This window comes from Corvus hawaiiensis, chromosome 22 (genome assembly GCF_020740725.1).
Source record: "Corvus hawaiiensis isolate bCorHaw1 chromosome 22, bCorHaw1.pri.cur, whole genome shotgun sequence".
NCBI lineage: Eukaryota > Metazoa > Chordata > Aves > Passeriformes > Corvidae > Corvus > Corvus hawaiiensis.
In genome coordinates this window covers 4,381,347-4,396,456 of record NC_063234.1, presented here as the reverse complement: position 1 = coordinate 4,396,456, position 15,110 = coordinate 4,381,347, and the positions used below count along the sequence as shown (strand labels likewise).

Sequence of the window (15,110 nt, the reverse complement as noted above, 5' to 3'; positions counted from 1 at the left end):
CGCCCGAGCCGCCGCTGGACTCGGGGCTGTGCGGCTCGGTCTCGCCCGGCCCGGAGCGCCCCGTCCCGCCGGGGCCGCTTCCCGCGCACCGAGCGCCCGCAGCCCCCCCGGCCGCCGCCGCCTCCCGCCCGGCCCCAGCCCAGGCAGCCGCGGCCCGACCCGCGCCGTGCTCCGCGCTGCCGCCTCGGCGCTCGCCCGCGTCCATCCCGGATCCGCTGAACGCCACAGCGCGGGGGGCATCGGCTGCCACGGCCCCTCGGCACGGCCGGACCCTCCGCCTGCGGTAGGGGCGCCGGTGCTGCAGGGAGAGCACGCGCCGCCTCACGGGACGGTGGGAGGAGCGGTGCGCCCCCCTCTCCGCCGAGCCGAGTGGCCACCGGGGCCGGTTCTGCGCTCCCGCGCCGCTCCCCTCAGCTCGTAGCTGCCAGCGCGGATGCCTCGCAAAGGGCCTTGGCGGCCTTCGCTTCGCCTTCCCGCCCCTCCGAGCCCCGTCGAGGCCGCGCCTCTCCCGCCGACCCCGGCCTGTCCCCGCTCCGGGCCGGGAGCGCCCTGAGGGGCCGCGCCCCCGCCCCGCGCCGTTACGTAACGCGGCGCACGCGGCGGCCCCGCTCCCACACACCCGCGCCACGTGCGCCGCGCCCCGCGGACAGAGGAGGAGGCGGGGGCGGGGTCAGAGCCGCTTTATTGGAGGAGAACGCGCGCGGGGGGCGGGGCCGGCGCGGGCGGGGGCACCGCCCCGCCCCTCACGCGGCGCCGCACGCGGCCCCCGTGCGCGCGCATGCCCCGCCGCCACGTGCAGGGCCGCCCCGCCCCTGGGCGTGGCCCGGGGGGGGGGGCGTGGCCCGGGGGGGCGTGGCCCGGCGGGCGTGGCCCGGGGGGGCGTGGCCCGGCGGGATCCAGAGCGGGACCCCGGAGCCGGGCCCGCCCCGGCAGCTCCGCGCCCCGGTTCATTAAGGCACTGTGCGAGTGGTGAGCTGTGCTGGTTAGTAATTAATGACAGGAGTGTCTTAAGGCGACCAGTAAAGTTAGTTAACATCTCAGTAATCAAAATAGTTTTGCTTTAAACAGCAGTAAACGGGCTGAGAAGGCAGCAGGTTTGAAGTGGAGAGGCTGAAGAAGATTCTCAAAGGCACGTTCAGTTGATCTGAGTTTCTTCTTGTAACTCATGAATACACACTCCAGACTACAAAGAGAAGAAAAAGGTTGGACGATGTCCTTCAGCACCTCACCATAATAATCGTGCATTTTAAGAATTTAAGATAATAGAGATAAATCCCTCTTAAATCCCTTAAATCTAAGAATTTGCCCATGTTGGTTTTCTTAGTTGTAGTTTTCCCTTGTGCTTGCACACCAGGACTACGTCTCTGATGTCAATGGTTACTGCTGTGTTTGTTACTGTTATAGCACAAACTTAAAAACTTTGTCTTCCCATTAAATACTTGGCGATTACATGAAGACTCAAAAGACTGAACCATACAGGCCCTGGCTCTCTATCCTAACCCAACGGTAGTCTCTCATTTCACCCGGCAGCAAAACCTCTACACAAAGCCACACCAAAAAAGGTTCCTCTAGCAGGAAGCCAAGGCAGATGATAACGGTTCTCAGACAAGGAAGGCGTGTGGAATCTCATGTTACACTTCCGCAACAGGCACCTTTAAAAAAAAACCCCAAGTCTGTTCCTGGTTTCCAAGTCCTTGCTATTTCCACTTTCACCTTTGTCACCCTCACTCGTGGTTGAGATTCTGGTACTGGAGCTCCCACGTTATCACAGTTTGCCACTCACTGCATGCAATTATTAAATCCCTCACTGCTATTTCAAATTCATGTTGGATATACTTCCACCTGAATATCCTGGCTTTGCTTAAACTGTACCAGTCAGCAAATTAACACCATCCATTCCAAATCTAGGAGAAATCCCCATTTTGGTCAAACTTACCAATAATGATGATGATGATAATGACAACAACAGCTATCAATATTGCCCACATCTGTGAAAAAAAGCCATACAACACTTACTACACACCATGCAACAGCATCAACTGCCCCTCAGGGTACAGGAAAACAGCCCCTGCAAGGGACACTTAGCACTGTTTGTCAGATCTAACATGGCAAGCAAAAGTTCTTCAGTCAGCAAGCTCAGTCCACTACTAGCACTCAGGGATGGCAGGCCATGCATACAGGCAAACAGAGCAATATGGTTTTCTCCCCATAAACACTGTCCCGAGGGAATACACAAGCTGTTTAGTTACTCACCAAAGACGACTCCAACCTTTGGCAACAGCTACAAGTACAGGAGTCTGAGTGAGCTTCTTCCACTTTCTAATACTTCCTGCACACTAATTCAAGCTATGCATTTTTAGCCTTTTCTTCCTGTTTCTCAAAGCCTCAGATTACTGACATGCTTCCCCTCTGGCCATTACCATCTTAGACAAGATCCTGCATAGGGCAACATGGCCAGTAATGCAGCTTGTTGTTACTTCACCCAGCCACTGAGCCATGCTTTAACTTAAATAACATTGGCTAAACTTTTTCTGCCTTTTGAGATGCTGACCTGCAATACTGCACAGTGTAAGCACACAAGCCAAGGTTACCTTGCAGTTCTTCCACCAATACTTCCTCTTCAGCTTGGCCGCGCTGGTCTCAAACTGGGAAGCTCCTGCTTGCAGGGCATCAGCGCGGTCATCCAGCTCTGACAGCTTCTGATCTCGCTCTAATACCTTGTCCACATTCACTCTCATGATGTCAACAACCTAGAGCAGTTCAATGCTTACAGTAAGTTACCAGTTGTGTGACACACAGTGGAACATACTTGCAGCCAACAGACAGCAACACGTGGTACTCAGCGTTTTCTTGTCACAGAAGCAGGAGCTACTGCCTTTTAGTATATGCAGTCATAAGCTTAAAGAAAACTATGAAATTCACCTGTGGCTAGAAGCCCCTAGTGCCTACTTTAAAAAGTCAGTAGTGCTGGCATTCCTTCAAACGTGGGAAATAATTCCTGATTTGCCTCAGAAGGAGTTGAGGCATATAAACATGACAGTAAACCACATCAAAAAAAAACCTGCCAGCCAGCCTGGCTTTCGGACTCCACAAAAATCACATTTGGCAGTCAGCTCTCATGGCTACTGACGAGGAAGAAACTTAATTCTCTGTAAGCAAAGGTTTTTATCTTTACTTATGTCAAATCCTCAAGCACCAAGACTGCAGCTAGTGTTTGGACACTGGGAACTTCTCGCTGCTTCCCCTTCATATAATGAAGGGGAAACTGCTTTAGCAAAAATATCCCTTCTAATTACATAGGTTTCCTGCAGGAAGAGGATGACACTACTATCAGACCAGACTTTTACCTCATCTACTTGGTGTTGAGTCTGCTGAAGCCGGCGATTGCCTCCAGCAGCCATATTTGAGCTTCCGGGGACGTTGGCTGACCTGCAGTAAAGAAAGTCATCATTATACCTCTGACAGTCCTGAAAGCAGGGAACTTGTATCATTGGAAAAAAAACAGGGCAGTTTCTTACTGGAGAAATGGTGATTTAACAGCTGACAATGGGCACAAGTCACACACTGTCCCAAACATCTTGTCAACAAATTGCCTGCTGTGCTAAGAGGCAGCAGTGGCTTGCTAATACCACACTTTGCAATGAGGCAGGGGACAGCTCCAACAGTGGTCCATAGGGCTCAAAGAGTGAGAAGTTTGGGCTCAGGGGTGTCCTTGCTTTCCCATATGAACACAAGTACTAAGTTTCAAGCAACAGTAGTTTACAAAAAATTAAATGCAAAACCTTAATACTTATACTAACTATGTGATTTTCCAGCAATGCTTCTCTATTCTTTTGAAATGGTTGGTAAAGAGCAAGAGAAAGCACCAGAAGAAACAAGTATTTGGCAAATACAAGAATTTACCTTTGGTAAGCTTTGAATTCATAACAGAGTTCTTTACACCAGCTACAACACTCTGTAATGGATGCAAGAGCTTCTGCACATACTCCTCGTTACTTTTTCACCACCTGCCCGGTTTTTAATGCGTCTCTCTGGAACTATCTGTACTCAATTTCCTCGTCCATGTTCTTCCACATCAGATGCTTGCTTAGAGCATCCTGGCACTCCAAACAGCCCAGTCTTACTGTTTCCTGTATTTATACGTTTGCACGTTAGCTTCTAACTTGCATCTAGTGAGTACAGGCACAACGCGTGACCCAGGACAAGGCTCAGAGCCGGCCCTGTACAATACAGTATCACTGTTTTGGCACTGCCGCCACCCTTCGGTGCTGCTTCAGGGCCAGTTCCAGGTGAACAGCCTCGGAAATGACACTGGCTTCCTGCGAGGTTCCGAACAGAGCAACGCCCCGGTGCCCAGCAGGCGCTCTCCCGGCAGGGCGGGCCCCGCTCTGAGACGCGCCCGGGGCTGGCGGGACAGCCCGGCCAGCGCAGCCCAGGCCAGCGCAGCCCAGGCCAGCGCCCCGGTACCGGCCCGAGCAGCGGCGCAGGGGGCGCGCCCCAAGGCACGGCCGGGCCGGGCCTCGCCTCCGCCGCCGGCCGCGACCGCCCCTCCGCGCAGCCCCTGCCGGAGCCCCCGCCCGCGGCGCCGGACCGGGCCCTGCTCCCGCCCCGCTCCCCAGCTGCCCCCGCTCGCCCCGCACTCACATCCTGACGGCGGGACGGGAACGGGGCCACAGCGGGAGCACCCGGGCGGGTCCAGCGGGAACTGCGCGCGGCGCCCCGCGCTGACGACTCACGGGGCGGGACCCGGGGCGGGATCGGGGCGGGGGCGATGGGCGGAGCCCGGGGCGGGATCGGGGCGGAGGCGATGGGCGGGGCCCAGGGCGGGATCGGGGCGGGATCGGGGCGGAGCCTGGGACGGGGCTCGGGAGCGGGGCCGGGCCGGCCCCGGGGCGGGGGCTGGGGCGGGGCCGGGCCATGGCCGTGCCCCCGCAGGCCGCTGTCCGCGGGCTGCGGCCGCTGGGGGGCGCTGTGCCGACCCTGCCCGCCCCGGGCGGTGACGGGAACGGCAACGGCAACAACGGAGCGGCGCGAGCGGGCGCGGGGACAGACACACGGACAGACACGGACACACAGATACACAGACACGGGGACAGACACACGGACAGACACGGACACACAGATACACACACAGACACGGACACACACACGGACAGACACGGACACACAGATACACAGACACGGGGACAGACACACGGACAGACACGGACACACAGATACACACACAGACACGGACACACACACGGACAGACACGGACACACAGATACACACACGGACACGGACAGACACACGGACACACAGATACACAGACACGGGGACAGACACACGGACAGACACGGACACACAGATACACACACGGACACGGACACACACACGGACAGACACGGACACACAGATACACAGACACGGGGACAGACACACGGACAGACACGGACACACAGATACACACACGGACACGGACAGACACACGGACACACAGATACACAGACACGGGGACAGACACACGGACAGACACGGACACACAGATACACACACAGACACGGACACACACACGGACAGACACACGGACACACAGATATACAGACACGGGGACAGACACACGGACAGACACGGACACACAGACACGGGGACAGACACACGGACAGACACGGACACACAGACACGGGGACAGACACACGGACAGACACGGACACACAGATACACACACACACACGGGGACAGACACGGACAGACACGGACACACAGATACACAGACACGGGGACAGACACACGGACAGACACGGACACACAGATACACACACACACACGGACACACACACGGACAGACACGGACACACAGATACACAGACACGGGGACAGACACACGGACAGACACGGACACACAGATACACACACGGACACGGGGACAGACACGGACACACAGATACACACACACACACGGGGACAGACACACGGACAGACACGGACACCCAGATACACACACGGACACGGACAGACACACGGACACACAGATACACAGACACGGGGACAGACACACGGACAGACACGGACACACAGATACACACACGGACACGGACACACACACGGACAGACACGGACACACAGATACACACACAGACACGGGGACAGACACACGGACAGACACGGACACACAGATACACAGACACGGGGACACAGATACACAGACACGGGGACAGACACACGGACAGACACGGACACACAGATACACACACACACACGGGGACACACACACGGACAGACACGGACACACAGATAGACACGGGGACAGACACACGGACAGACACGGACACACAGATACACACACACACACGGGGACAGACACACGGACAGACACGGACACACAGATACACAGACACGGGGACAGACACGGACAGACACGGACACACAGATACACACACAGACACGGACACACACACGGACAGACACGGACACACAGATACACACACAGACACGGGGACAGACACACGGACAGACACGGACACCCAGATACACACACAGACACGGGGACAGACACACGGACACATAGATACACAGACACGGGGACAGACACACGGACAGACACGGACACACAGATACACACACAGACACGGCCGCGGAGACAGACACACGGACAGACACGGACACACAGATACACACACGGACACACAGATACACACACAGACACGGACACACACACGGACACACGGACAGACACGGACACACAGATAGATACACACAAACGGACACACACACGGACACACGGACAGACACGGACACGGACACGCAGATACACACACAGACACGGACACGGACACGGACACACACACACACACACACACAGACACGGACACGGACACACAGATACACACACAGACACGGACACACACACGGACACACGGACAGACACGGACACGGACACACACACACACACACAGACACGGACAGACACGGACACACAGATACACACGCAGACACGGACACACACACGGACAGACAGACGTACACACACACACGGACACAGAGACACGTGCATTTCGTGGTGCTGTCACTGGTGTCCGCGGGCGGCCCGGGGCTCTCCTTGTCCTCGTCCCCGCCCTGGCTCCAGGGACGCCCGGCGGGGCCCCCGCGCTCGCTGCCCCGGGTGCCGGCGGGGCTGGAGCCGATGCTGCCCCGGCACCCGCACGCCGCTGTCGGTGACCAGAGCAGGGCCGGTCACACGCCGGGGTTCGGCTGCTGCTGGCGGTGCTCCCGTGGGAGTCCCGGGGCTACTCCGCCAGGGAACATCGCCCTCCGCAAGGCACTGGTGGGAGGGAGGCACTGGCTGCCTTTGCACCACGTGTTGTGATTTCTCTTTTTCCCCTTATTAAACTTTATCTCACCCCAAGCATTCTTTTCCCTCATGTTTAGTCTTCCAGTTCTTTCCCGCCATACCCCTGGGGATAAGGGAGGAAGTGCGGGAGTGGACACAGCTGGTCGGTTTCTGTCTGCTTTCAGGATGGTCAACCCGCCGCGATAGTAAAGAACCCAGCAATTAACAGCCATGTAAAATGGAAAAATGGGGGGAAATGAGAGAGCAATTTGGAGAGTTAAATGCTGATTTATTCTTAAAGAGAAACATAATTGAACTTTCTCTGCAGTCAAGAAACTCTCTTAATGAAATCTCATCTGCTGTTGTGGAGCTGAGTTTTGGAAGAGCTTGCTCATAATGGTACTAACATAGTCTCAGACTGACCAGACGATTAATTTACTAAACCTGGTTTTGCGTTTTGTCTGCTGGGCCAGCCTTGTAGTCTGGTGCAAGTTTCATTCTTGAGGACCAGTTCATGTAAGCTGCGTATTTGATTAGTGCAGTAATGACTGCATCTCTTAGGTTTCTGCATCAGCAGCCCTCTTCAATTCTGCCATTTGACTCTGCTTTGTGTACACTGTAGGATTAAGCATTTTGCTTCCAGGTCTACATGGTTTCTCATGAAAACCCTGGATGGGATTGTCCACTGAAGAGGAACTACAAAGCAAGCTCTGGGGGCTGCACCTGCTCATGGGCAGGCTGTGGACTGTCACACTACAACCTCTAAAAAATCAGATGCAATATACTTACAAGCAGGTCATGTAGAGCAGAAACATTTTTTTTGTGGTTCCTTACAGTGACTAAAGGATTACTTCGCTCTCAAAGTAGGATGGAAGAGATGTATTCAGAAGAAGGCACACACTTTGTATGGGGAAATTTTCTTTTTTAATTTACAGCAGAAAGAATATAAAGCATTCAGAAAACATTTTCCATATTTTAAGGGCAATTCAAAACATTTTGCATGGTTCCAGCAGCTGAGTTCTTCAACAGATCCATTGATTCAGTGATGCTTTACATGCACAGTTACAAAAATAAAACTTACAAAAGAGAAGACATCTATACTAGTTTTACATGCAAGTCTTGGGGACCCCCCATTGGGCACCAGCTATTGTGTGGAACTGCCATAAGCGTGCAACCAGAGAGGGGGTTCATGTTATATTCTGTATTTCTTTCACACAGTATTACTGCTGTCGAATGTGTTTCACAAAGGAGCGATTCTATTATCAGAAGACAGAAGATCTGGCTCCTGGCACTTGGGAATTTGAATTTTCCTAGAAAGCTGCACTTACTTATCTTAGGTGAAAATGTTAAGTTCCACAACCACGAAGAGGGTTTGAAGAATCACTTCACTGTGGGGGAGTGCTCCTCCCTCCCCAGTGACACACTGAAGGGTTACGGCCCGACACAACAAAGCACTTGGGAGCTGTACCTGGCTTCAAGCATGCCGGGAGTCCTGGAGCTGTGCTGCAGAACTGCCTGCATGTTTAACAGCCAGTACAGGCTTAAACGTTTGGCTGAAGCAGGATCTAGATTAGTAGATACACCACCAGGCCCATGGATCTGGAAGAGTAATTTGAAATAGCTCTGTATATTACTGAATCATTTTCTGTAAAGACAAGGAGTTAAAACATTTCCACTGAGGTCACTACTCTTGTTAGGAACAGATCAATTCTATATTGTTACGTACTCGTTAATGGGTGCAATATTTCAGTTTCAAAATGTCAAGAGTTCTTCCAGTACTAATACAGAGCATTTCCAATTCATTCCAAAGGAGATTCTTCAGCGTCTCCTGTTCTGTTTTGGCGTGAGAGGAAAATTTGATGGTTAAGATTCCAATTGCAGACAGTAAATCGAGGCTTCGAGGCTGCCCACAGGCACAGTGCGAGCGCCAGGCCATTTGTTTCGCCTTTTTCCCTTTTTTTTAAAATTGAATCAGGTCATAAAGCAGCAGTTCAGAAATGTACAAGAGAATTCTGGTAATGAGCTATAGCACATCTACTGTAATTCAATGCTGGCAGTGAAAAGAAGTAATTAAAAACAGGTACAATTATAGAAAAGGCACCAAGAGCACTGACCCCAGTTTTTTTTGCCACAATCTTTGTTTTTACTCTTCTTTTAAAGACACCAGTTTCAAAGCTTCTTATGTGTGAATATTTTTTGGCTTCACAACAAGCCTTGCGTTTAAACATTGCAGTTGGTGGCCGGGATCAAGCAAGAACAACTATTCCAAAACTAACAATCTCAAATTTACACAAGTTCATTCAGAAATTTCAAACTGCCATGAGCGAGACAGACAGGAGCAGTTTCTGATCTCAGACACATGTACGTGACCCACAAGTAATGACACGGACTTCAGGAGTTTCTTCCCTTACATTCCTGTGTAATGAAGATCAGAACTGGTTCCCATTGTTGAGAATCTGTGACAGTTTTAAATTAGTAGTTCAATTTAAAAAAAATCTAATTTCTTTGGCTCCTCACTATGTGGAAATAGCAATATACCATGACACCCCTACAGGATCAGTTTGCATCTTTTTTTTAAGTTTTACTTAATTTTTTAAAATTTTTTGTGCAATTTTTATTACATTTTCTGACTTCCAGCAGGAGATATGAAAATGTGAAACATATTTTCTACTTTCGTACTATTTATTTTTTTTTCATTTTATGTTCATTCTAAGTGTTCTTTATTGGAGTGAGTGTATGGTGTTAAGCTAAATACGGTTTTTGTACTCTTATGATTATCTGCTTTGCAAAAGTAACTTAATTTTCTTAAGCAATATTAGCATTCACATTACTTGGCACCATTGGCAAAAAAAAAAGGAAAAAAAAAAGACGGGGGTAAAAAAAAAAAAGGAAGGAATACATAAATTAAACCCAACTGAACCAAACTCCTGGTAGCCAAAATCAAATGTAAACATATCCTTTTTTTCTTTTTTTTTTTTTTTTTTTTTAAAGTAATGTTGCTCTGCCTTTTTTTCCTAAGTCTAAATACAGTAGCTCTTTTTTTGCCATTTAGTCATGCTTTAGCAAAAATGTTCTTCTAAAGAACATTTAAAATAAAGTTTCTTATAGTGAAATAAAGTTTTTGTTTCATTTTACAGACCATAGCCACTAATGCTTTGCTTTGTTCATTTCTTTTTCTTGAGTTCATGCACATATCTCTTTAATATATACAATATGTACAAACAATACATCCACACTCTTCTCGTTCATTCAGACAAAACTATACAAATAATAATTTTATCTTGCCAAGTTATTGACCCTTTGTGAATAAAATATTTAGTAATTAATCAATATATTCCCTTTCAAATATTTTTTTCTCATTTTCCATTTCTACCTTCTATATATACAGAAACTGCCCAGATTTTGATGAAGTAGCCAAAATAAGAAATTTACTGGCCAGAATGCAGCACCACTGATCTTTAGGTGGCATAAAATGTCCAGGCAACATATGTACGTGACTGCAAAATGACAAGAGGTTTGACAAGTACATAAGAGAAAAAGCTACATGTTTTACAAATTATTTAAGAACTTAATTAAAACAATAGTACATGAAGGTAAGGCTAGAAAATAAAGTGCTGAACATGAGAGAAAGTACATGACAGCTGATATGTTTGCAGGTTCTAGTAAAAATACAAAAAAAAAATGTGTAAAACTTGCTTAAGCTGCTCTCTCTGTTCCTCATGCAATACCCGTGTCTCTCATACACCAACCCCTCCTGTAAGTTCCCACGGGATGTATTAAAAACCTGCAGATTTAAAAAGTTGCATTAAGTGTGCTGTAGAGGTTTAAATAAAACACAAAAGACAGGAGTGCGAAGGAAATGAGGATGCATGGACCCAATAAAGATGTACTGATCTAAGCCCCTCCACTGAGACTCTCAAAGCTTCAGTTTCTTGGAGATGACTGACAGGTGCAGGAACAGCATTCTTGTGTTGCTTGTGCATTCCCACCTTTTCTGAACAATATTTTTGGTATAATATTTGTACAGTTCCACATGTTGTTTAATACAGCCCTATATGAAAAGGATAATTAATCGCTTCTTCCTTCCTTCTCGGAGAATGAAGCAACTCACGATTTCCTCCTGGTGTCTTGTTTTCCCCACGATCCAACAGAAGATTGAGTTCCAAGATGTCTTGCTGAACAAATTAAAAGTTGTCCATGAAAGTGCAAATGCAATGACCAAAACATTACTGTTAAAATCCTGCAGCTGGTATTTCCAGAACTGCAGTGGGTATTTTTGTTGTTGTTGCATGTCTCTGCTAAAAACAGAAAATGAAAACAGTCTGAAAAGCAATGTCACATTGCTACGGGATGCTGCTGCGTATCTTCAAGTTCCTTGGCCTTTTTCAATTCTTTCACTCTGAAAAAACAAAGAGGAGCTATGTAACACTTCTATTACAAATCTCTTGAAGACAGAACAATCACAAGGATTCATCACTCCAACCTCCCGTGCAGAAGAGGCAGCTCCCAGAGATATGGCAGGAGGGTAACGCCTTCCCAACACCATAAACAGTTGGAAGTGCAAGAATGGACCACTGGAGATCCCAGACAAACACGTTTGGAGAGACACTTGGTTCCAGTTAATGTTTTCCCCCAGTAGTGGCAACTACAGCTGGGTTTTGTTCTGGTGTTGGCCTGATTGCTTGAGGTTTCCCGGACTGCTGTTCACTGCCTGACCCTGCAGCTGCTTCCTATTTGTCGTGGCAAAGGGGCTGTTCAGTGCTGAGCCCTTTTCTCCACACAGTGCTGAGGCAGCGACAGCACAGTGGGGGAAAATCAGTCTGTCCAGCTTGGAAAGGAAGCCTGGTGCTGATACAAGAATTTAACGTAAGAAAGTATTTATGTGCAAGCAGAAGAACCGGTATGGGTGTGAAGAAAGGTACTTTGTTTCACAAGTACTCCAGCTGCTGGTGCCTGTACGTTTTATGTTGCTGGTAGCATGTTGGTGTATTTTCCCAGCAGTGCAGGATGCTGTGTGCCAAGGGAGATGAACCTACAGTGTGGAAGTCACTCCTCCTAGATGTGGCCTCATGCCCCAGTTCTCAATTCTCTCAAATGCATGCCATACCTTACCTCCTCTAACCTGTCAGCACAAGAACTAAACCATCACTGAAAGCCAAGAAAGTTAAAAATTAAATTAAAGGATGAAGAAAAGGGAATCATTTCAATCCCATTGAGTGAAACAGCTCTGCACTGGAGCTGGGCAGCAGCAAAACCTCTGCTCAGGCTGAGAACCTGGCTGTGTGTCAGTGCAGGCTCCCTGCAGAGGAGCCAGACCAAATCCAGAGGTATTTCCATGCTGCCCCTAAAACAAAAGGTGCCCAGCTGTGCTTGGGGCTGGCTCTGCCTCCGCTTGCAGGGATTTCCTCTGCAGTGAGGTCCCTTTGCCACGTGCCTCTACATGTCCTCCCTCTGCTCCTGCAAGGGGAAGTCCCCCACAAAAGGAGCAGTTTACAGCTCAAAATGAAAGGCGATCTAGCTAAGCATGTACAGGCTCAAGTGCTCATGTGATGTTGCAAAAACTTGAAAGGACAAGTAACAAAGGTGTAATACAAAAAAATAGTGTAAGAGATGCAAATCTGTGTAATGCAACCAGCTACAAGTGAAAGCATTTAACAAAGCCCAAGTAAATAAAAGTAATAAAACATGTCAGGAGAGCTGAGAAGCAGCAGTGACAGTTTGTAGCTACTGTGCGTAGACTTACACCCACACATCTTCTTCTGGCTCTTGCACCAGCCTGCTAATATAAGGATACAATGAAGGCTATAAATTGATCTCTATAAATACACCTCCATTTCACGTTTTATTTAGTCATTTTTCTGCATGTACTGTTAGTCAGAACCACAGTGAAAAGGGAGCTGGCTGCTTTTACCTCTGTTTTAGCTGACTTAAAGCTCTAGCACTCAAATGCATTCTCAGTATTTGTGAAATGTGGCCAACAGGGGTCAAATCAGACTAACCTGTATGCAGGTTAGACCTTTGCTAATTATCTTAATTCCACTGTTGGAGAGTATCATGTATGGAAAGACAGAGGGCTCTGCTAGTCCAAATGCACACAGTGTGTTCAGAGTCTGATGGCCACTGCTGAAGGGGCCCCAGCATTCCTGAAATCCAAGCCCAGAACAGGAGCCCAGAAGGCTCTCCCAGGTGCCAAGCAGTGCTCTGGTCCCCAGGCTGAGGAAGGCACAAGGCAGCACCAGGGGTTCTCAGTTCCTACTTGGACAGTGCTATGCCGAGCCTGACTGCCTGCTACAACTTCACAGAGAAATCTTCTACAGAAGATTTTGGCTCTACACAAGATGGTGTCTAAAAGAGCCTGTTGACATCAAGAGAGTGGAGACTCCAGCACTGCACAGAAGGCAGCAACAAGCCTCTACTCAGGCTGACAGCCTGAGTTCTATCTAAGTTCATTGGGGTTCTTCATGCTGAGTACAGCTAGATCCCCTTCTCATTGCAAGAAACAGGAGGGCTGGCACAGTAAGCCAAAACCAGTCACAAATTACAAGCTACTCATCTTCAGTCTATCTAGTTTTATTTTATTGGAGCAGAAAAGCAGCCTCTCACTTGAATTTATAACCAATATTTCTAGTAGTGCACCATTTAGAAGCAGGAGAGCCAAAATCCCTGGTGCTGTGCTAGAAAAGGTGTTGTGCCTCTGTGCAATGGACAGTTTTTAAGGCTTAGATTAACTGTGTTTAAGATACCATCAATTAATGCATGATTTGCAGTGCAACTTCCAAGTGTTTTCTGTTGCACTTCAGTACTGTAATGTAAAATTAACCTGTTATTATCTCACTGAGAACATGCACATTAAGTAAGCTGGTGGCTCTTCCACTGAGACATGCTATTCCTTACTTTAGCACTTCACATGCAAGCGCTACACTAATGAAGCACTTTTGCTGGAAGAATGCAAGACATGCTTTGCTGCAAACTTCAACCTACAGCATGCAATATCTGTACTGGTGCAGAACTATCCCATCTGTTTGCCTGGAACACACATGCCAACAGAAGTTAATTACTGCAGCACTCAGCGTTTGCACTAATACAGGTCCTGTTCAGAAACAGAGAATCACAGAAACAGAATGTAAAGGGTTGGAAGGGACCTTAAAGATCATCTAGGCCCAACTCCCCTGCCATGGGCAGGGACACATTGCCCTACAGCAGGTTGCTCAAGGCCACATCCAACCTGGCCTTGAACACTTCCAGGGATGGGGCAGCCACAGCTTCTCTGGGCAACCTGTTCCACTGTCTCTTAATCCTCACAGAAAAGAATTTCTTCCTAATATCTAACCTTAAGTTCTCCTCTTTCAATTTGTATCAATTACTCCTCATCCTATCACTACAGTTCTGGATGAAGAGTCCCTTTTCAGCTTCCCTGTAGCACCCTTCAGACACTGGAAGGTGCTGTGAGGTCTCCACCACCTTTTCTTTTCCAGGCTGAGCAGCCCCAACTTTCTCAGCCTGTCTTCATAGGAGAGGTGCTCCAGTCCTCTTATCAGCTTCATGGCATCCTTTGGACTTGCTCCAACAGTTCCACATCCCTCTTATGCTGGGGACACCAGAACTGTGTGCAGGATTCTGAAAAGAGCAGAGTAGAGGGGGAGAATTCCCTCCTCCCCTGCTGCCCACACTCCTTTGGATGCTGCCCAGGACACAACTGGTTTCTGGGCTGGGAGCACTCAGTGCCAGCTCAGGGTGAGTTTTTCATCAACCATGACCCAAGTCCTTCTCCACAGGGCTGTTCTCTATCACTTCTCCCAA

The 15,110-nt window shown here is 49.3% G+C and overlaps 2 protein-coding genes across 14 annotated transcripts in view; both read right to left on the bottom strand.

Annotated features, from left to right (window-relative positions):
- Positions 1 to 970: 970 nt before the first annotated feature.
- VAMP3 (vesicle associated membrane protein 3) lies at positions 971 to 4,761 on the bottom strand. The gene is made up of 5 exons (XM_048326049.1): positions 4,645 to 4,761; positions 3,348 to 3,429; positions 2,592 to 2,750; positions 1,937 to 1,988; positions 971 to 1,183 (listed from the first exon to the last, which is right to left on the bottom strand). Coding segments are annotated over exons 1-5 (315 nt in total). The 5' UTR covers positions 4,647 to 4,761; the 3' UTR covers positions 971 to 1,163.
- Positions 4,762 to 8,211: 3,450 nt separating this feature from the next.
- CAMTA1 (calmodulin binding transcription activator 1) overlaps positions 8,212 to 15,110 on the bottom strand; it is a 235,325-nt gene continuing 228,426 nt past the window's right edge. For 12 of the 13 annotated variants that reach the window (XM_048326078.1, XM_048326088.1, XM_048326080.1 and 9 more), the window contains one exon: positions 8,212 to 11,709. In XM_048326078.1, coding sequence (XP_048182035.1) covers positions 11,646 to 11,709 — 64 coding nt within the window. In that variant the 3' untranslated portion in view covers positions 8,212 to 11,645. The remainder of the gene's footprint in view (positions 11,710 to 15,110) is intronic. The other variant, XM_048326084.1, reaches the window with a different exon arrangement.

Coding starts and splice junctions, on each gene's coding strand:
- VAMP3 (XM_048326049.1), bottom strand. Junction 2,751..3,347: donor CTCAACACCAAGTAGATGAG/GTAAAAGTCTGG, acceptor GAACTGCTCTAG/GTTGTTGACATCATGAGAGT. Junction 1,184..1,936: donor TATCATCATCATCATTATTG/GTAAGTTTGACC, acceptor TTCTCTTTGTAG/TCTGGAGTGTGTATTCATGA.